The sequence below is a fragment of the Lepidochelys olivacea genome (genome assembly GCF_965140295.1).
Source record: "Lepidochelys olivacea isolate rLepOli2 genome assembly, chromosome: 26".
NCBI classification, from domain to species: domain Eukaryota; kingdom Metazoa; phylum Chordata; order Testudines; family Cheloniidae; genus Lepidochelys; species Lepidochelys olivacea.
Genome location: NC_140436.1, coordinates 11,138,721 through 11,164,975, shown reverse-complemented (window position 1 = coordinate 11,164,975; position 26,255 = coordinate 11,138,721). Strand labels below are relative to the sequence as shown.

The 26,255-nt window shown below is 45.5% G+C and overlaps 1 protein-coding gene across 1 annotated transcript; it reads right to left on the bottom strand.

Moving 5' to 3' along the window:
- Positions 1–835: 835 nt before the first annotated feature.
- ANXA4 (annexin A4) lies at positions 836–26,065 on the bottom strand. Its single transcript, XM_084615015.1, has 13 exons — positions 25,966–26,065; positions 18,971–19,028; positions 16,948–17,035; positions 15,641–15,735; positions 11,911–12,024; positions 10,446–10,536; positions 7,888–7,967; positions 6,853–6,909; positions 6,434–6,527; positions 5,570–5,665; positions 4,628–4,686; positions 4,168–4,290; positions 836–3,047 (listed from the first exon to the last, which is right to left on the bottom strand). The coding sequence occupies exons 2-13, from the start codon at positions 18,977–18,979 to the stop codon at positions 2,988–2,990; spliced, it is 966 nt and encodes a 321-aa protein (XP_084471141.1). The 5' UTR covers positions 18,980–19,028; positions 25,966–26,065; the 3' UTR covers positions 836–2,987.
- Positions 26,066–26,255: the final 190 nt, after the last annotated feature.

Sequence of the window (26,255 nt, the reverse complement as noted above, 5' to 3'; positions counted from 1 at the left end):
TGGATGCGACAAAAGGGGGCTGTGCCGGTGGGATCACCGGCAGGCAGCAGTCTTAGGACTGATCTACACTCAAAACTTCCATCAGCAGAACTACATATGCCAGGGGTGTGAAAAATCCACACCGCTCAGAAATGTAACTATGCCGCACTAACCCCTGGTGTAGACAGCAGTAAGGTGACAGAAGAGTTCTTCCAGCAGCCGAGCTCCCACCTCTCAGGCTCCCAGCAATGGGAGAACGCCTGCTGTCGCTGTAGTGGGCGTCTCCACTGAAGCGCTACAAGTGCACAGCAGCCATAGTATTGTAGTATTTTAAGTGGAGACATAGCCTTCGGCAAACTACCATTCAGGCAAAGTCTTAAAAACAAGGACAAAGAGCTTGAACTTGCTGTAGCTTAGAAGGAACGATGCGTTGGAGCTGGATTGTCTGGTCTGCTGCTTCCCCTACAGTGGGGATCCCATTTTCACATATGGGGGGAGCAAGGGCCAAAACTATTGCCGAAACACAGGATCTTCCTGTGGGAGCCTTGACTTTAGCTGATCTGAGGCGACTTGTAGGCAGGTCTCCCTCCCACCCTTATTTTGCAAGAAGGATTAACCCCATTTCTCCCCTTTCCTGGTAATGTGAGGAAATGTCCCAGAGGATCATTGGAGACTTCCTCTTCCCAAGGACCCTCGGCTGGGTTTTACTGTGGCGGGGGCAGTCCAGGCTGCACTTTGGAGAGGCAGCTGATGTGAAGTTGTGGGACGGGCGAGAAAACACAAGCCTAACTAAAACATGGCGATGCACCTATACGATTTCATCTCATTCAGAAAAGACACCTTTTAGAATTGAAAGTAAAGAAATGATTGGTTTATTACATTGAAAAAGTGAGCACTGGCCAGCAAGCCATTTTTATGGTAAAGCCAGAGGGCACTTGTGAACCTGCAGTAGTGATAAGGCTGAGTGGTTTCTTCTTACTGAGCAGCAAATTGTTGCAGTGCTTAGACTTACTGCCAACAACCCTCCTCTGAAGAAGGGAGCATAAAGACAGCAGAACAAAGTGGGAAAGTGACTTGTCCGAGGCCAGAGAGAGGGTCCAGTTTTGCACCTGGCCAAGTCAATGGGAGCAAAGCGAGTGGCAAAGTTGGGTTTACAACACAGTAGATCCTGCCTTCTATTTCCATGCTCAGCCTACACTGCTCCCTTCCAAAAACAATTACTGCACCACTCAGGCTATGACTGCGCTACAAAATGTGGTTTGGGTGGTTGTTTTAAAAAAAAAAAAAAATCCAAACGATGGGACAACTAATGCTAATTAGTTAGCCCTCTCCTACTGTAAAACTGTAGACACTACTTTTGACCATGAGGTAGATGAGATTAGCACTATACCTCTGCCCACGCGTGGCCTCCCCTTATTTAACTCCCACTAAGGCTATGGTCTACACTACAGCTGTGTCGGCATAACTCATGTTGCTCAAGGGTGTGAATAAACCACCCCTGAGTGACATAAGTTACATCAACATAAGCGTTTCCCACCAACATAGCTTCTGCCACTCACAGAGGTGGGTTCTTTATGCCAATGGGAGAGCTCTCTCCCATCAGCAGAGTGTCTTCACCAGATGTGCTGCAGAGTACTGCCGTGCTGTGCATATAGACACGGCCTAAGAGCACAGTGCCTGATCTCCATGAGGAATTTACCGTAGGACAGGGAAAGCTAAGGTGCATTAGTTATTCTGCTGTAAAACACACATACTTTTTGCAGTGAAGATATAACCTCAGACCAAACAGAATGTGGATTAGGTTTCTGAACAGAATGGCTTCTTTCAACCAGCTCGCTGCAGAAAAGGCATTTAGTGGAAGGCCTTGTCTATGCACAAAAGATGTACTGCTTTTACTGTATGGTGAAGGTAAAGGCGCATAACTGGTGGATGCAGTTACTGTATGGAAAGGGGAATAAGGTATTCCAGCACCAAGCTCCTCTCTACGATTATAAACTGCATCCACAGTAGAGGATGTGCGAGTGTAACAATATTAGTGAAGTCACACCCTTAACCAACAGTTATAGTAATACAAAATGTGTGTGTGTAGACTAAGCCTAAGGCTACTGGAGTTTCTAATTTGCTGCTTGTGAATTATATCCTGTTCCTATCTTCTGATATACATAAACAAATAGCCATAGTGATGTGGAATGTTGATAGAGTGTTTCGATATAGACACACCTTGCATTTTAGACTAATGGTTTTCTTTGTGCTGGAATATAGTCAGAGAAATAAAGCTTGTTTTCTGTACTTTTCCCACATGGACGGTGTTAATATTTTCCTGTGAAGAGTCTTCTACAGTCTGTGCCTAAGCCCGCCTCAGTTGGTCGGTAAGTTCAATGGCAGTAGGATGTCACAAGTCTTCAAGAATTATTCATGTAGTAGATGCAGATAGATCAAGTTACAGTAGCAGTAAAGGCTTTAGTTAAACTCTCCCCTCATTTCCACCTATTTTGTATGGATTGTAGGAGTGGGCAGAATCCAGCCCTCTATTACACCCTCGCAATTGCACTGTATGGCAACACAGATGTGAGCTTGGTAATATGAAGCTCATTGCAGGCTCACTTAACAGAACCTTGGTCAGAGTCTAAGACGGATGTTAGCTATTGCTTCCCTTTTTGCAGCAAGATGCCGTTCTCTAGCGCAGATAATCCAACTGTAGAATGGAGTCTGAGACTCTACAAATCATCTGGTGCTCCTGTTTCTCCAAACATGTCTTTCCAAAGCCTGCTGGGAGAAGTAATTCAGCCAGGAGATTCTGCACTGGACGCTAGTTAAAGGCATGACTGGCTCTGGTAACACAATTAGTGCACCATTGCATATTCTAAGCAATAAAAGCATATCATAAGAGGCAATTGGCATTGATTAGCCTAAGTCAATTCTAATAGCACTATCTAAACCTATTTTAAGGGGGGGGGGAAATCTTGGGATCTATTTCTCCTTTCCCCTGACAACAAGTTGTACATGGTTTAGTCTTCACCACCACAGAGCAAGAGTAGGACTTTCCTATAGTCTCCTGAAGTGTCTCCCTGAAAGAAAGACAGACAAACACGTGATTAGATGTGCAATACGCGTTCTCAGAAAAAAGACCGTAAAGTACCATTTACACTAGTTTGAGCTGATTGTAGGAGTTGTCCCCATGAGATTTTGAATTTCTTTGCCAACTTAAAGTTTGATCACATTTAAGGTGCACCCTTCATCCCAGAGTACTTGACACACACTGATCATGTATAAGGGCACACGACCCACCACTAAAATGCAGCGACGTGGAATGCAGGAACTATTACCATGTGCGACAACATCCCACAACCATTGTAAGACAAAGTTAATACTTTAACAAAAAATCAAGCAACAAGGATCAAATGAGAAACCACTACAGTATTAAAATATGAAATCCAACTACAGGAGTTCTTGGAGATTTAAAAAAACAAAACAAAACAAAAAACCCACACCTGCCCATTAACCCTTTGAGGAATCCAAGCCAATGTTTCTAAGACGCACAGTTTATAGTTATAGAAGGTTGGCAAATAAGCGTCCTCTGACCACAAGACATTAAGCTGTGCTTCAGATCCAACTCACAGAGGGTGAGGGCAGAAATCTTGCTTGGATAGCCAGTACAAAGGGGCTGGATGGTGTTATCTTAGTATTCATCACCGGACCAGTCAATCTGGCATTACTGGAAAACTGTTAAACAATCCTAACACCAAAATTTGTAAGGGCAATGCAAGTCAGGATTAGAGGTGGGTCAAAATTTAAAATACAAAGCAAAAATGTTTTAAAGTTTGAATTTTGTGGGGTTTGAGATGCATGCAATTTTTCAATCTTTTCAGAAGTTTTCTGAATTTCTTTTCTGATTTTTCCCTTATTGTGTATTTCCCTCTCCGTTTTCTCCTCCTTCCTTTTCCCTTGTCATTTAAAAAAAAAAATCCACAACAAAAAAACAAGGATTTTTTTGAATGCCTAGTGAAAAAACAAAAATATAGATATCAAGAATGGACAATTTCATACACCCCCCCGCCCCCCAAAAAGCTGTTCAAGAATAATAGCTTCTTGTTTGAAAAGTGTGGACCAGTCACTAATCAGACTACAGGGCAAAGTGGCTCGTGCTGTGTGCAGCAAGACCATGGTTTCTAGGTAAGGAAAGCTTACCTGGATGAAGGAGTAGAGAGATTTCCCGTACATCCTCTTGAATTCATGCCTGATATCCAACATGTCAATTTCACAGCGCGACACCATCACTCGAATGAGGGTATCGTCATCTGTCCCTAAACCCTAAAGAAAAAAAGCAACCCTTGTACAAATATTGTGCATTGTGGGTAAATCATTGTTAATGGTTAAGGTTTCATCCTTCGTTTCTGGGTGGGAAATTAGCCCAAAGCATTTTGCATTGAGTGTGACAGAGTTCCCTATTTTCAGCATATAATGGGGCAATGCCAGTTTTGTCCCTTAGCAGAGGAGGACAGGAGATTCATGAAGATTATGAACCACTTGGGTTGCTGCCCTCTCTCCTCTCCCGCTACTGTATTAAATTCAGCTGCTATTTATTTTAGCATGCCTCTATATTTAATTGGGGGTGGGGGGGAACCACATACACAGAAAAGCTATTTACCTTCATGGAACCGTATAATCTTTCAGCAAAGTATGCATGCTTATTCCTTATGCATTTTACTGTGAAGAGAAAAGAACAAGGGAGATTTTCCAAATCTTTACATCTCAAGGCTGCAGTTACTGCTTAAAGCTCTCATCAGATCTGTATGGGAGGCCAGTGGCAGATGCAGAGGTCTTTCTGCAGATCCATTTGCAGAATCGGGGCCAAAACGTGCACATCCCTGACTATTAGTCCAAGAAGCTCCAAGGTATGGACTTAGAGGCCACTGGACAAGCTGATAAATACAGCAAGGGTAAATGCAAAAGAACGAGCCCCTTCAAATTAACCTGAAGTCCTGTCCATTACAGTACAGCCATTTGTTTAAAGTTTGCAATGCTCTTTGATAAGCGTCAGCACCCTCAGCACCTGATGGCAAAGGTAAACAATGAGACAGTGGAAGCAATGAAACTTTTGCCATCTTGTTCACAGGCACTTGCTGTATTTGCAAGGGGTAAAACAGTGTGACCTGTGCCAAGAATGGAGACAGTTACTGGCCATCAACAAAGCGTGTCCCCTGCACGTTGCTCTGTTAAGACAGTGGGCAAGAGACACAGCACGGCTAAAGATGGAGATCTCACTATGCCAAGGTGAAGCAAGCCTAATACTTTAGATAAAATGCCCGTGTCTCCTTCAATGGAGAAAGTGATTTTAACTCCAGGGTCACACACTTTGTTGCTTTGAAAAGCAAGGCACTTTGCACACATCACAGGCTCCTTGCGTTTCATCCCCGTCCACCCTCCCATCCCCCTCTATTTCAGGGACTACCTAGGGATTTTAAAGTTAACCAAGCTTCGACTCCATGGCTTCTGTGCTCAAGGCTGACAGAAGCGATCCTTTCCATTCTACACCCCGATAGTGTGTTGTGTAACTAAACAACCCTAAATTTAAAACCGGAATACTCACCCACAGCTAATAAGGCATCTTCAAGGTCTCCTGACATCTCAGATTTAATGCTTTCTGTAATGTCCTTCTTAGTGATCCTTCTGTATTCATCAAAGACTGGAAAAGAACACACACTAGTGAAAAGTCATCAAGCAAGATTTGTTCGTGCCATCTACAAAGGCTTAACCATCAAGGACCAGTTTGCCAGGTCAAGCAGCTGAGTGCTTTGTATGCACATTTGGCCTCTCTTTTTTTAAGTGGTAGACAATTGCAGTTGTCCTGGAAACCATTCAGTTTATCTTCATTTTAACTATCATCAGTTCTCTAATTGGTCAGTTAACTGCTGGTAACAGTGTGATGAATTATTACTTAATGGGGTCCAGCTGAGTAGCTTTGCCTTCCCATTTGGTTCAACATTCTGCCACAAGGGAAGGTTTGCCATTTCGCCATCAGTATTTGCAACCAGCCAGCTCTGCAAGAGCCACTAACAAGATCACTAGAGACTGTGGTTTGAGAACCTCTGATCCAGTAGAATGGCGCCTGTCTTTCTTCCTGTAGGGGGAACGTTAGCAAGAAGCTTGCTCCTGAACTCCTATCCTTGGTAACTGTCGCCAAAGTCCCAGTTTACTACTTCTGGTATAAAGACTGGAGCATAGGTGATCCATACAAGTTCATTCTTGTGTCTCTAGGGTTCCTTTTAGGCTCACAAGAATAGGTTCCTGTATTAAAATACTCTGAAGTAGATACATAAGACCAGACTCCAGAGTAGGCGTGTGCCTTTGAGAAGGGTCCCTTCCTGTTTGCCAAGAGATGTACCTAAAAAAAAAGGCTTTTTTTTTTTTTTTTAAAAGAGAAAAGTATGTAGAAAATTGCTGAGACTTTTACCCTTTAATAAGTGATTTCTGTTTCTTGAACAGAGGATAGTCAGGAATTGTCCCTCATTTGTCCCCCATTTCTTCTCCCCGGCTTCATACAAGCACTAGAAGGAATCAAGCACATGAAATAAGGGTTAGCCCAAAAGCTCAAGTCAAGTCAGAGAGCTTGGGTCTTCCAAAAAGATCATTATCCCATTTTACACATGGGGAAACTGGAGGTGCAGAAACTGGTCCAAGGTCATCCAGCAGTAGAGCCCGCACTAAAACCCAGATCTTCTGGGACTGAGTCCAGTGCACTACAAACATGCCAGCTAAATGGTTGATGACTTTTACTGGCCTTTCAAAAACAATGGGTGGAAGGACCGGGGATCAGCAAACACCCACCGCGGTGGGGCAGATGTTTCTTAAAGAGTACGAAGAGCTACAGACCTGGGCATCTTGCTGAGCAAGGCCTTCATCCACATAGCTTCCCTGGTCCCTGTTTCCCTGCAGAAACACAAGAGGGCTGTGTTAAATTCAGCCTTTCAGAGGGACTCATGGAACAGAATTGAGCAAGCTTGCTGTTTGAAACAAGTTACCGAGCATATATAACGAGGATCGATTGAGAAGGCAGCTGCAATTGTGCAACAGATTGTTGCAAGAGGGGTGGTGGAGAAAGCTCTGAAGTATTATTTGAGGGTCTGATTTTATTTATTTTTAAGAGAGGCTGAGGACTCAACTCCATCTGATGTCAGCGGGAGCCATGGGGCCTAAGAAAGCACATGGTGTTAACACACACACACACCCCGATTCCTGTCCCACCCCCTGAGCAGCCTGCCCTTCAGGTCAAACCAATGTGATACACAGGATACCAGCTGAAATGCAAGGTGGCATGGAGACAGTCCTGAAGGAGATCAGCAGGGGAAGGCTGTGCAGTAGGAGAAGGGGAAGGATGTCTAGGAAGGGGATGAAAAGAGCAAGTTGCAAAGCAGAGAGCAGGAGAAGGAACCAGATGAGAGGGAGGATTAGCACTAGTATTTAATACAAATCGGTCTGATCTTTTACACTGGTGTAACTCCACTGACTTCCATTGTGCTACTCCTGACCTACGTCAGTGTAAGAGAGAGGAGAATCAGGCATTCGTGGTACTTAGTATAGAGAGACCTTGTCACAAAAACAAGGTGCTGTGCTGCTTTAGGGAAGACGCTACTACGCCGACAAGAGAGCTTCTCCCATTGCCGTAATTAATCCAGCTCCGCAAGAGGCAGTAGCTACGTTGATGGGTAAAGCCCCCTCGCTCCCCGGTTCAACATAACACTGTCTACGCTGCGGGGGTTAGGTTGGTACAACGGCGTCGTTCAAGGGTGTGATTTTTCAAGATGAGCAATGTGGTTATACAGCTGTCAGTTTCTTGTGTAGACCTGCCCTTAGAGGATTTGTTCAGCAGCAACAAGAATCAGACGGTTTTTCTTAAACTGCACTTACTGTAGCGAGAGACACCAGCACGTGCCGGAACGTGGAAGATGTATCTGAGACAATGTCCTTCTCAAGGGTAGTTCCGTATTCTAGCAAGAGAGCACAGACATACACGAATACTTGCTTTTAACAGAGAAAGTTCAGCACCTAAACACTCACGAAAGCTTATGCTCTAATAAATTGGTTAGTCTCTAAGGTGCCACAAGTACTCCTTTTCTTTTTGCGAATACAGACTAACACGGCTGTTACTCTGACACCTAAACACTGTTCATCTTAGAGAAGTCTTCTACATGTCTGGTTGTGACCTAGGTGTCCGGATTATGTGTCTGTCCCTCAATTTCTGAACCTTCCTGCCTAGGAATTGCCACGTTGACCCTGGATCTTATTCTTCTCTCCCTTTGCATCAGTGTAACTGACTTCAGTGGAGTTGCTCTGGATTTAGGCCAGTGTATGTGAAATTAATCAGAGTTACACAGTTGTAAGGGAGGAGAAGCCAATCTGGATCATTCTCTCTAAAATAAATCTGAGGTCTGTTCCACACACGAAGTTGCACTGATTTAACTAAAGGTGTTTTGTTAATCTGGTGCAAACCTCTGTATGGAGACACTTAAATCACTTGAACCCTGGGTTAGCTATGTAGTGAGGCAGAGTAGCCTCCCTCCGAGCCTGAAATGGAGGGACCACTACAAGCTACCATCTATAAATATATAGACACAAGCTGAAAAAGGAGACAAACTAGTTTAAAACTTTTGTCCATACAGGGATTTGAACCAGTTTAAGTCTATTTTTAAAAAACAGTTTTAACAATTATTATTTGTATTATTGCAGCACCTACGGGCCCTAGTGACAGACCAGGATCCCAGTACAGCTTCTGAGTGAAATCCTGACTCTTTTGATGTCCGTGAGAGTTTAGCCATTGACTTCAGTGTTGCCAGGATTTCACCCTCTCTGTGTTTAGACAAGGCTTAAGTCTCTGTCCACTGAGCATAATTATGCAGGCACAGTAGGTCACAATCAAGTGAAAGACAGACAGAAAGAAGGTATCGCAACAGTCTCTTGCTCCGACTGTGATGCTTCTTAGTTTCACAAGATGTCTTGCTGATGGCTCAGTTATTGTTTGGTTGAACTGCTAGCAGCTAGAGCGATTGGAGAAATCATGGGGTGTGGGTAAGATGCCATTCAAAGAATACAGTGTTTAAAATCTTTACAGCTGTGTGTGTGTTTGAGAGAGAGAGAGATTTCACAAAATATCTTCTACCTCTAGATCGACAGAAGTAGTGCATACAGTTCTATTGGTATTTAACCATTTCACCAAAAATGATACAAACTGGGGAAAACACATTTGCTGGCTGGGAAATTTAAATGTTTATGGGGTCAAGAAGTGGAAGGAATTTCTCTAGCTTCTTCTGCCAGTAAATCACGAGGCAGCCTTAGGAAATGGTGATTTAAGCCTTAGTTCAGTAAAGGACCCCAAACACATATTTAGCTTTAAGTATGTTGTCACAGTGCAAGGCAACTGCACCTGTGTTCCCCCTCCATGTCCACCAAAGGCACCAACTCTAGGCTCCCCAGTCTTCACCTCTCTAGTGCAGAGATGCATCTCTCCCTCCTGACAGGGATTTTTCCAGGCTGCACAGCTCCCTGCCTACGCTGTGAGTTCCCCAGTAAACCAGACTCCCTGAACAGGCCTGCATCTGCACTTTGCTTTCTCCCCAAAGGCTAGAACTGTGGGCAATTACCACAGTTCGTAAGTTACCATGCAGTTTTTCCTAAGCAAGCACATTTATTCTTAAGGTGAAAGCATTAAAGAGAGTAAGAGTTCCTCTGCACACACTCATAATCTTACCAGGTCACCCATCAGTCTTATGGGGCCTCAGTAGGCCGAATTCCTTCCAAGTTCCAATCCTTCCTAGGAAAGATTGGGGCCACCCTTAGAAAGTCCTGTCCATTTGCTGGATCAGAAACTAGGTCGTGAGCCGGGGCATGCACAAGCGGGGGCAAGCAGGGACACAGCCCTCCCCCACTCCCAATAATCGTCAGGTGCACAGAACTCCTCCAGCCCCGGGGCCAGAGTCGCATGGAGAGCAAGCTCCTCCTGGCCCCAAAAGGGGTCAAAGTTAAATTTCTGCGCACGCCCCTGGTCGTGAGTGAGTTTAAACCAAAAGTCCTTTCTTTGTCTGTTGGTCTCTGGAGAATCCAGTTTGATGCAGGATATGCAAGCGTCTCCAGGTTGTGGTACCTCTCTGGAGGTGTTACAACCCTAGTGAACTTACCTCCCACCGTTAGTTCCAGGAAGGCGGTGGTCATCATCCCCCATGGAATTGCATACAATCCCTGGCCCACAATGATACATAAACTTAATACAGTGAGATCTCCCAAAGATATTACCGGACACTAAGCACATGTGTAATAGATATGGCAATCAGGGGAACTTAAGCACATGGCAAAGTGCTTTCCTGGATCTGGGCCATAGTTGGGACCTCTTGCAAGCTTCTCCACTTGCTCTCCCAGTACAGGTTACTCTCAATGCACTAACGTCATAGGATCTCATAATTTATACTACTTACGACGATGGTAGGTCTCGTTAATGCGCTGGATTTCTTCACAGGAACGAGAAGCCAGAATTTCGATCAGGCAGCCCTCATCTGTCCCGGCACCCTAAACGCAGAACAGAGAATCAGGATGAAAGCGGCTTTCAATCTACCAGCAAACAGAGGCACCGTGATAGCAACACAAGATGGAGAATCAACTCTCTTGAGTAATAGTCCAGGATCCGATGGGCACACCCCCATCTGGGTAAGTCACTTAATTTCTCTGCCTCTGTTTCACCACTTGTTCAATGTGGATACATTACAGACTTCATGCGAAGAAGTGATATTTGTTTGTAGAGTTGGGTGGCTCATGAAAGATTCTGAGATTTAAAAAAAGTCCCATTACGCAACAGGAGGAAACGGAAACCTTTTGAGAGTTTTTACAAAGAAGCAGAGAGGCACAGGCTCTCCCCAGAACAGCCAGGGGGTTAAGGCACTCACCTTTGAAGTGGGAGACCCACATTCAACTCCCTGCTATGTATGATTCAGACCAGAAACGTCAACCTGAGTCTCTCACATCCCAGGTTATTGACTAGTTTTCTCACCAGACATTCCATTCTGGACCCAAGAAACCTTTTCATCCAAGTAGACCCATCCCCACAAAAATACTTGGTTTGGACAAGTCTGCATTTTCCAACAACAACAAGGTGTTGTTAAAAAGCTCCTGACCAGCTTTAGATGTTTGCACAGTGCTTTGAAGATGCAGAGTGCTATATAAACGCTAGGTTATTGAAGACCAAAAGTATAATTGGGTTAAAAAAAGAATTCGAGAAATTCCTGGAGGAAAGGTCCATCAATGGCTATTAGCCAAGATGGTCAGGATGGCCATACTCTGGGCATCCCTACACCGCTGGCTGCCGGAAGCTGGGCCTGAACAACAGGAGATGGATCACTTGAAATTACCCTGTTCTGTTCATTCCCTCTGAAGCATCTTGCATTAGCTGCTGTCACTAGACAGGTTACTAGGCTAGACGGACCACTGATCTGACTCAGTGTGGCCATTCTTATGTTCTTATTAGTGCATAGACCGTGTACCTCTTTCAGTGTCAAGCCTGATTTTGCAAGTGGGTAGCAGGATAAAGGACTATGCACGGCCCTTAGTGTGAAAGTAATTCATATTGCAACTTTTAACAATCTAGCTGTCTTATACCGAACACATCACCGTGTTCATTTTCTTATTGACCAGTAGAACAAAATGGAAGAACACACAGTCCAGAAAGCGTTTGCAGATTTAATGCACACGTTCTATTCAGGTTCTTATACAACCCTCATTAGCTTAGTAGCAGAGAGCACCTTCCAGAATTGTGTTAAGTGACGTAAACTAGCACCCTGTCACACATTCTTTCTTCCTCCTTCGGGAGAAGTTGCGTGGGGAATGTTTAATTCATGCCACATATTGAACTCACTGGTGTTTTGGTAACATCAGTGAATATTTACCAACCTTCATGGCCCTCTTCAGTTCCTGCACATCGTACAGTGTGATGGAAGTCATCAATCCTATTATCACCTTCTCAAAATTCCCACTCAGCTCAGACTTCAAATCGCCAATCAAGTCCTAGAAAACCAGGGAAGGTGATAAATAGCCATGAGAACAGAAAGCCCCACTCCTCTACATAGGTGCTGGAACCAGGAGTGCTGGCACCCTGCCACATCCCCGGCTTGCAATGGTTCCCATCCTATACATGGTTTACAGTTTGATTCAATGGCTTTCAGCACCCCTGCTATTCTATACAAAACTCCTAGCTGAACTCCAAGTCTGGTAATTCCAGTGCATCCTATCTAACTCCTGCTCTGCATTCAGATAGTCCAGTGGTTAGGGCACTAGTTTATGACTTGGGAGACCAGGTTCAATCCCTTGCTCCACCACAGATTGCATCCTCTTGGGCAAGTGGCTTAGATCTACACCTAAAATATAGGTTGACCTAGCTACGTCGCTCAGGGGTGTGAAAAATTCACACCCTCAGAGATGTAGTGAAGCCAACCTAAACCTAGTGGGGTCTCCACTAGGGCTAACGGAAGAATTTTTCCTTGACCAAGCTACTGCCTCTCAAGGGGGTAGATTAACTACAGCAGTGGGAAACCCCCTTCCGTGGCTGTAGCAAGTGCCTACGCTACAGGGCTAGAGGGGCACAGCTGCAGTGCCCTAGCATCTGTAGTGTAGACAAGGCCTCAGTCTATCTGGGCTCAGTTCCCCAGCTGTAAAACAGGGATCATAGCACTGCCCTGCCTCCTAGGGGTGTTGTGGGAATCAACACATGAAAGATTGTGAAGCACTTTGATTTCTACTGATGAACGACACGACGTGAGAGATTGGTTTGGGAAGGATGAGGATGATACCAGAGAGGCTATTTTTCACATCTTCTCCCAACATCATCCATGCCCGATATTAGCAGCTTCGCCATTCACTTGTTCATGTGGGCGTTTAACGTTTCTGTCTAAAGCCATTTTTGTTCCATGTTTTGCTTTTAATCGTTGTGGGCGTAAGGCAGGGGAGAACGTGGGCAGCAAAGATGTACCACTTCATCTGTGCCAGGATAGCTTGTACAACCCTTCCCCACCTCCCAGTGGGGACGTAATTAGACCAGTATAAAGGTGCTTAGTCTGGTATAGCTGTTCCTGGTTCAGTAAGCAAAGGTTACCTTTATACTGTAAGCTCTTTGGGGCATCTTTTTATTGTGTTTGTACAGCACCTAGCACAATGGGATCATGGTCCATGACTGAGGCTCCGAAGACTACAATAATACAAATTAATAATAGTACTGGTATAACTGAGTCCGCACTACTGCATACACTGGTATAACTCTCAACAAACAATACATTTCTAAAGGACAGAAGGTATACCCGTATAACTCTTCTAGTGTGGACCAGGCCTTAGAATAATATCTTGGTCGGCTTTGTAAGGCCGATCATCATTTTGGAAGCCTCCCCAAGAGGCTTCACTTCTTGGTGCCTCCTTTTAGCCATCTAAACCAGTGGTTCTTAACCTGGGTTGCACGCACCCCCTGGGGGTGCGAGATGCCCTTTCTGGGGGTGCGAGACATGCCAGATTTTTTTAGAAGGTAAATCATCAAACACACAAATTAAGCACAGGTACGTAAGTACAACTACTTTGTTTCATCAAACCTATGTATTTATTAACATTACTGTAATATACAAACAAACAAATATATCTAGGTTTAAAGAACTGACCTACTTCAACGATTTTTGAGAAGGGGTGCGAGAACGTATTTTGAGAACCAAAGGGGTGCAGGCTGCAGTAAAGGTTAAGAACCACTGTTCTAAACGGAACACAGTAACATACACCAGCCTTACCGGGGTGTGACGAGGACAGATTCATCTGAGGATCCGAAAGCCTTTTAAAAACCCATTAATGAAAGGCACCATAAAAAGCAGGAAGAATTAAAAAAGAAAAAAAAGACCAACCAACACAAAAACACACCTTTAAGCAGATCACTGCAAAGTGACCCTTACTTGGAAACTGGGCTAGTTTTCTTAATGCTTGTCACACTCTTTGAAGCCTGTGAATCAGACTGTTGCTGTACTTATGAACAATCTTGTAGGTATGGTAGCCTTAAAGTAAACTAGTAAAGTAGACTAAATGGCAGTTAGCACTAAATCCTTGAAAAGCAGCATTTACGTGCTTGTTCGTGGATGGAGTAATGAGGGGTAGGGCACAGTGGGGTGAATTACCAGGTGGGCAAAAGTGACTATTAAGATGGGTCAGTAGTTCACACCGCCATTAGTTTTATTAGCAGTGGCCTCCAGTGAACAGATGTGTTTCCCTGGAACCACTTCCTTTACAGGCACAGAAGAGCCTGCTCAACAAATAACCAGCATGTGCTGTGACGGGGCAAGGCCAGATGGCTATAGAAAAGTAGTGGGAGATAGATATATAAGCTCCAGGCTAAACAAATCCCTGGTACCAGGTTAAGTGAAATGGAAGCTGCTCCAGGTCAATTAAGAACTTTCCAGAAGGCAGGGAGAAGGCTAGGTTGATTGGGACACCTGAAGCCAATCAGGGGCTGGCTGAAACTAGGTAAAAGCCTCCCAGTCAGTCAGGTGGGTGGGCATGTCAGGAGCTGTGGGAGGAAGTTGTGCTGTTGGAGAGGCTGAGTAGTACACACCATATCAGGCACAAGGAAGGAAGCCCTGAGGTAAGGGTGAAGTGGAGCTTGAGGAAGTGAGGGCTGCTGTAGGGGAAGTAGCCCAGGGAATTGTACATGTCATGTTTCTAAAAGGTCAGCTACCACAGCTGATACTATTAGGGTCCCTGAGCTGGAGCCCGGAGTAGAGGGTGGGCCCGGGCTCCCCCCCACCTTTGCCCCCTGATCAATCACTGAGACTGGGAGACAACAGAGACTGCAAGGAAGGATAACTGCTCCTCACCTCCCTTGCTGGCTTATGATGAAAATGGCTAAGTAGACTGTGACCCTTGTCTCTAGAGAAAGAAGGGTTACTGGAGGGTCACAGTGAGCCTCTGAGGCTAGCAGAATGCACCAGGAAACGCCGGGACCCACGGAGGCAAGGACAGAGCTTTGTCACAGTGCTCAGAATGTTTACACAAGATAAAAGGCAATGCTTTAATGTCAGGTTAAGCAAATTTAACTGATTCAGCCATTAACCCCTTGGTGCCAGGGGATCGAGACATTCAGCAGCCCTTCTCACCATGGGCATAGGCCAGAGGATTCACTAAATTGGAGTGCTCAGCTTGAGATCTAGAGCTTGTTGGGCATCCAGACACCAGCAGCTCGCCTTGACTTCAGTTTTGGGGGTGTTAGTACTCAGCACCTCTGAAAAAAATCGAACTTAAATATCAAAAAAACAACAACCCAAAACCCTGAAAATTAGTGGAGACTTGATGATTTGGGCTTTAAGGCCATGTAATATTAAGGATCATCCACTAGATAACATAAAGGCAAGCGTGTAGATAGATTGCTTGACCAAATTTCTGCTACATATTGGTGGATAATCTTAACAGATGCCTGACAATTTTCTTTGGACGAGTAAACGCACTGAAGTGAACGGAGATTGCAGTGAGCTTTATGCTAAGGCCAGCAAAAGTTTTGTCTTGCCTCTCCACAACTGAATGAGGGAAGTCAGTAATTTTCCAGACAAATCATGTAGTCCAGGAATTGTCTAGATCATAATCATCAAATTCAGAGGCTACCTACCCTGCCAATAGTGGATTTATAGGTGATTAGAATTTGCTGACGTTGGTATATACTCCTCTTGGCCACGATATCGATGATGGCATCTTCATCTGTACCTGGGGGAAGACACAGGAAAGCCAGCCAGGTTGTTATTGTTATAAATAAGTATTAATTTTGAAGCAGGCAACTCAGCTGACTTGTCAGGTGTGACGCAAACTGGTTTTATTCCTTCTAAAACCTGATTTTTCTATGGCACTAGAGAACTAGCACTAGATCACATGTGTTGGCTACCATCTTGGCCAACATATCAGGGATTGAACAGGGAACCTCCAAAGTAAAGAGCATACAGTGCTATAGCTTTCTCTAAAGAGACAGGGTTCTCTAGGTGGGGCTGTAAGAGGCTCCCATCCTCTGGGAATTGGGCACGGAGGGTGCCCTATAACTTTCGCTTGTCAGTGGGTTACACACTTCAGAAGTTCTTTAGCATCCCCTTGTTAGGAATGCATTTTATCATGACCTTGGGCTGAGAGTCAGTCTGACCTCATAAGCCTGGCCATCAGTTGGATGGGAGACCTCCAAGAAAACAGAAGTGGGCACTGACAGTTTACAAGAGAGCCCTCTTCCCACAGAGGCAATCCTGACATAGTACCTCAACAGGGTGTTGGGATCACCCGATTCCAGGAGAGACAAATCACAGGCTGATTAGACAGTCTTGTGGTTAAAGCCAGAGCTTAGAGCTGAGTTTTATTCCCAGCTGTGCCACAAATTTCCTGGGTGACCTTGGATGGAATCCCTGCATCCCTCTCTGTGTCTCAGTTCCCCCATCTGGAGAGTGGAGATAATGATGCTATCTTACTTTGCAGGAGTGTAGTAGGGATAGATTTATTATCAATGTGTGAATGAGCCACTGAGATGCTATAGTGATAGACAGGTAGGCTTCTGCTGCTCTCCATGATCAAACTCCACCCCCTTCCTGTAGGGTTTGAGGCAGTGCTGTCCTTTCCCATTCTGCCCCGTTAAATTCCCTCCGCTCAGATAGATAGTGTTAAATTGAAATTCCTTCCATTTGGATAATGTTCTTTATTTGTGCCAAAGCTGCCTTGTAGTGTTCTATACTGCACAACAGCTGCCCTGTTCCACCCCAGAAGTGGCTGCATTTCATAACTGGATGAGGTGACCCCCATCTCCGGTTTGTAGAGAGCTTGGGGGCAGGAGTCAGTAGAGAAACACAAGTTACCAAACTTTTGCTCTAGTGAGCTGTATGACCTGCAGGATGCTGGCACTCCGAGGAGAGGGGGTTAGAGTCTTAAAAATAAAGATAAGCTCACCAAGCCCCTTCATGGCTTTCCTTAGTTTCTGTGCATCTTCCTCAGCACTGAAGCCCAAGGCCGCCTTGATTGTACCCCGGTTTCCAGCCTAAAGATACAGAATGTCAATTGTTAAAGACAGAAGCAGAGAAGAACACATGAAAAATCCCAGTTATATACAGATTCTCCTGGAGGGGAGACCAGTTACAAAACAGAGGAGTTGGTTTGTGTTTCGATAAGGTGAGAGTCCATTTAGCCGTACAGCAGGTTACATAAGAATGGCCAGACTGGGAGTGACACTTTGGGAGTGTCACAATGGTCCATCTAGCCCACTAACCGGTCTTGTGATAGTGGCCAATGCCACATGCTTCAGAAGGAATGAACAGAACAGAGCTATTATCGAGTGATCCATTGCCTATCATCCAGTCCCATTTTCTGGGGAACAGAGGCTAGAGACACCCAGAGCGTGGGGTTGCATCCCTGACCATCTTTGGCTAACACCCATGGATGGACCTATCCTCAATGAAGTTACCTAATTCTTTTCTGAATCCAGTTATATGTTTGGCCTTCACAACATCCCTTAGCAAGGAGTTCCACAGGTTGACTGGCTGTTGCGTGAAGAAACACGCGCGTATCTTTGTTTTAAGCCTGCTGCCTATTAATTTCATTGTGTGACCCCTGTTACGTGAAGGAGTAAATAACACTTCCCGATTCACTTTCTCTACACCATTCATGATTTTGTAGACCTCTGTCATACTCTACCCCCTTCCCCCCAGTCATCTGTTTTCCAAGCCCAACTGTCCTAGTCTTTTTACTCGCTCCTCATATGGAAGCTGTTCCATCCCCATGATGATTTGTTGCCCTTCTCTGTACTTTTTCCAATTCTAATGTATCTTTTTTGAGACGAGGCAACAAGTACTGCATGCAGTTTTCAAGTTGTGGGCGTACCATAGGTTTATATAGTGGCACGATGATATTTTCGGTCTTATCGATCCTTTTCCTCATGGGTCCTAACATTCTGTTAGCTTTTTTGACTGCAGAGACAAGCTTCCATTCTGCCCTAAGCCGTCACCTCCCCCTGCAGGAGACACACTCTGACAGGGGGCTTCTCTTTCAATTGAGGATTAAGCCACATTGGCATAGGAAACCCCTGGCTGCTGCCTGCACTGTACTTGTTCTGCAATTCAATAAAGGACTCCATTCTCCTGGCCTGCCAATCTGGCGCCTTTGTTAAACCCCATTGTGTCATCTCCCTTTAGTATCAATCGTTATCCGTATCATCATGAAAGAATCAATTCCCTATAAGGCTCCTACATGGCATTTTTACAATGGTGGGCAAATACCATCATTTCCATTTTACAGATGGGGAAATGGAGTCACAGGGAGATGGTGGAGTGACTTGATCATGTCAGAGAGATTAGAACCTGGATCTTGACACCCAATCCAGGGCCAGATCCACTGACTCACACTGCCTGCTTCTGTTCCCACTGAACAATGAGAGTCTTTCCATTCACTTCAATGCTCAATGCATAAGGCCATTAGGCCCACATCCTGAAAGGTATTTAGGCACCTATTCCCATATATTTCAGTGTGAGCGAGGTGCCTAAATACCTCTCAGGATGTGGGCCTTAATGCCTAAACAGGGGCTATTTGGCAGGAGGATCTTTGTATTTTCCATGAATAGCTGGGCACTTGGATGGGCACTGTAGAGTTCTTAGGAACTTGTTGGGCTTACTGTCATAGGACTAAGCGACCTCTTGACGTCTCTTCCAGCTCTAAATTTCCATGAGCCGATAACAAAGCTCATTGATTTTGGTGCAAGACCTGGCCCTTAGTAAATATATAGATTACTGAAGATAATCCACATTCTAGTATGAGGAAATAGGCAGCAATGAGTCCTTCCCACTGTGTCAGGCAGCGCGAGCCCTCTTCTTGCTACATCATTTTGCTAAGTAAATATAATTGCACTGATCAGATAAATGTAGTCAATGCAGGGACTGACTCTACCTAGCTCTGCCTGGTACCTGGAAGCAAACACACTCACCTTTGCCATAGTATTCAGTTAATATTTTAAACGTCAAGGTCCCCAAACAGATGGTTATCTGCAATAAAAAAAAAGAGGGAGTGTTGATAAAAAGGAAGTGTCCTAGAAAATAATTGACAGAATTCACTCTCTCTGCCTCTATCCCAAGGGGACTTAAATCAATGGGGCTGGTTCTTCCTGACACTGTAAAGAAATAACTGCTTCATTCTTCAAGGTAAAAGTCAATAACTGTTCACCAACATTCTTCTTCCAATGGGTTACATTCACCTTTGAGATAACTACTATCACTTCCCTCCATCTGCTGGCAATGCTCCTACTAATATGCTGTTAGCCTTCTTGGCAACAAGGGCACACTGCTGACTCATATCCAGCTTCTCATCCACTGTAATCCCCAGGTCCTTTTCTGCAGAACTGCTGCTTAGCCATTCAATTTCAATTTCAACCATTTGAAAACATTTTTTAATTTTTATAAAATAAAATTAAAGTTGAGAAACAAAGTAGTTTCAAATCAAAAAGATTGAAGTTCATTTCAAAAGTGATAAAACAAACTGTTTGATTGGGGGGAGGGGACAGAGGGAGCAACCCAACAATTCAGCAGAATCTACACAAATTTGCAAAATGTTTTGGTGTCAGCGAAGCTGAAATTTTTCGCCCAAAAGAGTTTCAGTTGAAAAGTTTTGCTCAGTTTTAACTAAATTACCCAGAGATCTGGGAAAGAAATTCTAATTTAGGATTCAGATAGTTAGGTATAGGATTTACTCTTCTGGTTTTAATTAGCATCTCCTTGAAAAGGCTCAGTGTTCTGCACACTTTGTCTGAGTAGTTGCAGTTAGAATATATAATTCCATGAAAACCCACAGCTGGAACTTGTCTTTAAAGCTCTGAAGATTCCATTTATTAGCTATTTCACAGAGCCCAGTTTTTATGCACATAGTTATTTCTGTTTTAATTAAGGAAGCCTAAAAACCATAAATGAACATAATCAAAAGCTATAAAGAGCCTTTCCCAAGCTCACTTATTCCAGCTAAGGGGAGGGGAAAAGGCAAAAAGTCAGAATTTGGCCCACACATCTGAAACAAGAACTCACATCTTGTCAATGTCAAGAGCTACTACTCTGACGGGGGATAGCCCTTGGAGTTCAATGGAGCTACTGCAGAGGTAGCAGAATTATCCCCCGGAGCCATTTCAAGCGACTGTTACAAACCCAGCAGTGCTGTGGGATTATGCTGTTTCAGCAATGTTGATTCAGCTGCGACTTCTGTTGGTGTTTGTGAGGAGTAAGGAGGCCCCACGTGCCGGATTAAGAAACACAAGAATTACAAGGAGGAAAGACGAGAAGTTGAGACTCAAGAACCCAGAACCTCAGCTGGTGGCAGCTCCGTTAAAGTCAATGCAGCCAGGCTGATTTACCCCAGTGGAGGATCTGGCCCATATAACGCTAGCTGAATGTTCTCTTTCATCTTAGGTTCCATAGTTATTGCAGACATATACAATATTGACCACGGCAGCTTGAAAGGAAAAGTTAACCGTGATGATAAGGCCTTAACTGGAGTACTGCGTCTAGTTCTGGGCTCCACATTTTGAGAAAGATGTGGACAAGCTGGAGAAAGTCCAAGGATGGCAACAGAATTGATTACAGGTCAGGAAAACATGACCGATGAGGAAAGATTGACAAAACTGGGTTTGTTTAGTCTGCAGAAGAGAAGACTTGGTGGACTTATGATAACAGTTTTCAGGTATGTAAAACATTGTTACAAGAAGGAGGGTGAAAAATTGTTCTCCTGCACCTCTGAAGATAGAGCAAGAAGCAATGGGCTTAAATTGCAGCAAGGGAGATTTTGGTTAGGAAGTTTTTTCTAATGCCTAACTGTCTGGGTGGCATTGGAAGCGAAGCATTGCAACAAATTGCCTAGGGAGGTTGTGAAATCTCCATTATTAGAGGTTTTTAAGAAGAGGTTAGACAAACACTTGTCCAGAATAGTCTAGTTATTATGTAGTCCTGCCTTGAGTGCAGGGGATCGGACTAGGTGACCTATTGAGGTCCCTTCCAGTCCTACGCTTCTAGGATTCTATGTTGTGACGTTCTCCATTTCCCTCATTCTAGACCTTACTTCCGTTCCAGACAATTTTGACATTCCCATATTTATTAGTGTAAGCTATCTATTCTTGCACCCATGTATGATCATGACACTCAGTTTATCAAAAGCTGGGGAAATTAAAAAATTAATTCCACATCATTTAAAAAATTCTCCTCTTTTGGCTTTTTCTAGATGGACCAGAGACCCAGAAAGGTGTCCCTGGACAATGACAAGTTGAGAGATCAATATTTTTGGCCTCAGTTTTCCCAGAGTGTCCACTTACTTTGGGGGTCTTAGCTTCTGGGTACTCCAATTGAGACAACTTCTCTCAAGGCCTGATTTGAAAGGTGCTGAACACCCATATCTCCAGTTAATTTCAATGAGAGGCAAGGGTGCTCAGCAGCTCTGAAAATTAGGCACCAAATAGAGCCTTAATTTGGACACTCAGAACCCCCCCTCTCCCCCCCCCCCCCCAAAAAAGAGCAGACACTTGAAAACGCAGGCCAGCCATAGCATACTACCTGTTGCAAAACCCTTGTTCCAGCTGGAGACTCAGTCTACGATAGTTAGCTGAGCAAAGCTGGGCAGACAACATCTCACTTCGGTGGGGGCAGAGTTGCCTACAGCATCTTTGTAACGGGTTTTCTGGCACAATTCGAACTACACGTGAAGTTACCGTGGAAGAGAGAAAGGTGGGTGTGGTGATACCTTTTATTGGACCCACTTCTGTGGAGAGATGTCTTGCCAGATGAACGTGAGACGTTACTGCAAGAGTTTTATGTTCTTACTTGGCTGCATTGATAAATGAATCATTTATACTGCATCTAGGAAAGTGCTAGGCCCCTCCCAACCCCCCCCCAAAAGACAGCTCTGAAGAGCTTAGGAGGAGACAGGACAAAGGTAACAGAAGGAAGGTCATGCTGCATTCAGGTACGTTAAGAACAATTTTCCAAAGCGCTGGAGTGACTTAGAATACGTCTGCACTGCAAAAAAAAATAAATAAATAAAAACCCGCAGGAGTGAGCCTCAGCGCCTGGGTCAACTGACTCGGGCTCCTGCTATGGGGCTAAAAACAACGGTGAGATGTTCTCGCTCGGTCTGGATCCCAGGTTCAGAGACCCACATACCTCGCAGGGTTTCAGACTTGGACTCCCACCTGAGCAGGGACGTCTATGCTGTTATTTTAGTCAGCTGACCCAGGCTCTGAGACTTGCTGTTGTGAGATTTTATTTTTTTGTAGCGAACAAAACCATTTTAGGCTCTTAAGTGCTATTTTCAAAAGTGACATGGACACTTAGGAGCCTGAGTCCAATCAAGTTTCAATGTAATGCATTCACTGCATTGAAAGACCCTGGGAGTCAGGACCCTAAGTGACCAAGTCACTTTTGAAAATGGGACTTGGGAGCCTATGGACAATCGCAGAGGAGGAGCTGGGCTGGACTGATGATCATGCAGGACAAAAACATTCAGAGATTTTTGAATGAGTTGGAAAATGGATGAATGAAACCCATGACAGAAGAGAATTAATTTATCCACAGTCTCCAGAATTAAAAAAAGCCCATCTCCAAGTCCTATTGATTAAATGCACATAGACCGCCCACTCAAGAAGTTAGAAGTGCCACGGACTTCACCTTCTATTCTGAGGGCTTGTCTACACCGGCACTTTGAAACGCTGCAACTTTCTCGCTCAGGGGTGTGAAAGAACACCCCCCGAGCGCGGCAAGTTTCAGTGCTGTAAAATGCCAGTGTAGACAGCGCACCAGCGCTGGGAGCTATGCCCCTCGTGCTGCAACTGCACAAGCCACGGCAGCGCTTTAACATTGCCAGTGAAGACGTGCTCTTAGTAACCTGAAGACTGATTCCTCACTGACTTGTACCTTGTGCAGGTAATTTATATTGGTACAAAGCAGGTGTAGACTGCTACCATTGATTTGGTAACACTCACACCCCCTTTGAATTGGCGCATGTGACTACACAAAGTGCGAAGCAGTGGAGAGTCAAGCCCATAATGTCCTTCTCGCTGTTCTGACCACACTGATTTATTTTTCATTGTGCAAGTGGAGAGAATGCAATGGAGTCAGTTTCACTTTGGCTAAGTGTCCCTGGGCTGCAAATGTTTCAGGGAGGAAACGTTGATTTTTGTTTTAAGTGAAAATTTCTGTGAATTTTTAAAAGTAAATTGAGGGGAATTTTCAATTGGTATGGGGTTTTGCAAGACTAAAAATCCAAATGAAGAGCCTGATTTGAGTTGCTTTCATCCCTTTTAGCAAGACATTAATTAAAAAAACCCACAACTTCGAAGTTCCACAGAGGTTTTCCGCCTGCACTGGAAAACACTGCTCAGGTTGTTTCTATCCAGAAGCAGGAGTAACACAGATGTCTGTGTTCAAATTGACTAGAGGAAATAACAAAAGCAGAATTTTTCTTAGATAAACAAAGACGGGGGAAGACAGCCTAAAAATAAATGAGGTGACAAAAAAAACCAAACAAACAAAGAACACAAGGCAGAGACATCCCCACAAGATGTAGGGCAAGTGCTCCTGACAGCTCCCACTGAAACTTATGCACTTTTGGAACCTTCAGAGACACTGCCTGGAATCTAACTTGGTCTGTAACAGGTTGCTAGAGTCCCTTCAGAATGATTTTTAATTCCATCTGAAATGATCCAGAATCAGGCCTGAAGCAAATACAAACTAGAGGGCAAATTTTGCTGATTTTGGACCTGCTTCACCATTTCCATCCATGAAAAGTGGGTGTAAAATGCTACCAAATCAGAATGGAAGTACAGTCCATCCATTCTGTACTGGTGTAATTGAAACCACAAGGGGTAGGTCATTGGTGATTCAGGCCCTGTATTCAGTCAAAGTTCCCACTGAACTTCTGTCCTATGGAACTTAATGGAACCAGTTCTCCTCTCACTTTCACTCCTGATTTCACATCAGTGTCTTGAACAAAGTTAATGGCTTGAATAGAGATGAGAGGAGAACCAGCACCAATGGAAAATTTGTCTGAAAAACAATAGTAGGATTTAGTGCCTGGTAAATAAAGCAGAAAATCCAGCGGAACGCTTGAGTGATAGCTCCTCCCACCAAACACCAACGTTTTGGTGTTCAGCCTGAATGTTTAGATTCCACCCTCACTATCCCACCCAACAGATAATCAGGAATGCCATAATCTTTTCATCACCAAAGGCAACCTTTGCAGCTCAGTGAGAGCCCTAAGCCTGATCCTGTAAAATGCTTTTGTCCCTGCTTAATGCTATACTAGCATGAGCAGTCCCACTGAAGTCAAAGTGACTATTGGCTTCGGTGGTTGCAGGATTGGGGTCCTAGTGAGCCGAACCCCTGAACCTGCAATCGGATCCACTAGCAGCAATCCCTGTATGCCTGCCAGCACAGCCCCACTTAACGTGCGTGCAGGAGTCCACGCTAGCAGATCCAGCGGCAGGATTAGCATATAGAATTGGAAGGGGAAGTGGCTGTAGGGTGCATGTTTCAGATCTCTGACTGATACAGAAGCACACAGGGGCCTATGCCTACACACACTTACCAGCTCCTCTGCACAGTGAAATTGACCAGAATAGCTACCCTGGGACTGGCTGTTCTATTCCAGGCAAGGTGAGGGTGAGGTAATATCTTTTATTGGATCAACTTCTGTTGGTGCAAGAGACAAGCTCTGGAGCCACACAGAGCTCTCCTTCAGCTGCTCATTCCAGAATAAGAGTGTCTCCACACAGGCAGTTATTCTGGAATAGCTATTGTGCTTTAAATTCACACCCAGCCTGATTCCGGAATAACTTCTCCCTATAGACAAGCCCTTTTAAAGGGGAAAAGTACACACTGAAACCTGCATTTTACGCCTATAATTGGCTTTTGCTGAACGTGTAAATCAATGAATGAGAGCAGGAACCGGGTGTGCCCTTTCCATGGCATGGTTAGGGCTTAGCCTAGGGTTTGTAATGGAAACACCGAAAGTCTCAGGGATCAGCTACCTGGAAGAGCAGGTGCAGGATTTCCTTGACTGCTTCCCGCCTGCCATATCCACCGCCTCAGACAGACCCTCCAAACCCCACCAAATTGGCTCTGCCACCCCTAACTGCTTCCTATGCAATGGGCCAGTCCCCTCTCAGTTCGGATGGGGTCATTCCGGGATGATTTCATTGCCTTCCATGGGACGATGCCAGAGTCACACTGGCGTAAGCAAGAGCAGAATCTGGCCCCCAAGCTCCCCTTTCCTTCCCAGAGCTGACACCTTCCAGCCCCTCCCCACCCACTCAGCTCACTAGAAACCGCAGCTGCTGCCCTACCTGGCGGCTGAGACTCCTTCCTTCTCCCCATCCACCTCCACTCCCCACCGCCGGCCTAGCCAAATGCGCGCTGCTACCCCGCAGCCCAGGCGGGCTGGGCCATTCCCGGGGCGGCGCGGCAGCAGTGGGGTGAAGCAAACTTTTCACCACCCCCCAGCAGGACAGGCGTGGAGGGCGTCTCTGAGTCAGGTTCCTCTTTCCCACGCGTTAGGGCCCTGGCCTCTGCCTGGCCTGCGGAGAAGGGGGGAGAACACCCAGGTCCCGAGCCCGCTCTGGGCTGGCGGAGCGCTTCGGGCCGTGCGCCCTGGGCCGTGCGCCCCTGGGCCAGGCTGTGCGCGCCTCTCCAAGCGCTTATTGCAGGGGGAAGGGACCTGGGTGCGATGCCACGCCCAAGCCCCCTGTGATGCAGGATCGGGGGTCCCCCCCCAAGCCCCCAACGCTGCGAGGAGAGGGGCTGGGGAGCCGCCCTGGCTGCGCTGCGGCGTTTGGAAAGCGGAGCTCCCCGTGGCGCGCTGGGGAGCCCAGGCGCCGCCAGCCGCAGCACCGGGAGACGCGGGTCCCAACCCCCGGCGAGCCTGCGGGGGGCTCTGCCTGGAAAACGGGCCACTCACCCGCTGCTCCAGAGGCCGTGGCGTTTGCTGCTCTCGAGTGTGGCGGGGAGACTAATCACGAGCGCTCCGGGGCTGGACACACAAGGGCAGGACACGCCCTGACTCAGGGGTGGGGCTCATTGGATTGCAGATCTGGAAAGAACTCACTAGCTCCGCTTTCACTCGGGGGAGCGGGAGCGGCCAGGGCATCCCCTCCCGCTCTCTGGAGCCAGGTATTTCCCCGCAGGGCAGGGGGATCCATTTCTCCTTTCCCTAGCTCTGGGGTTGGGTTATCAGTATCACTCAAGGGG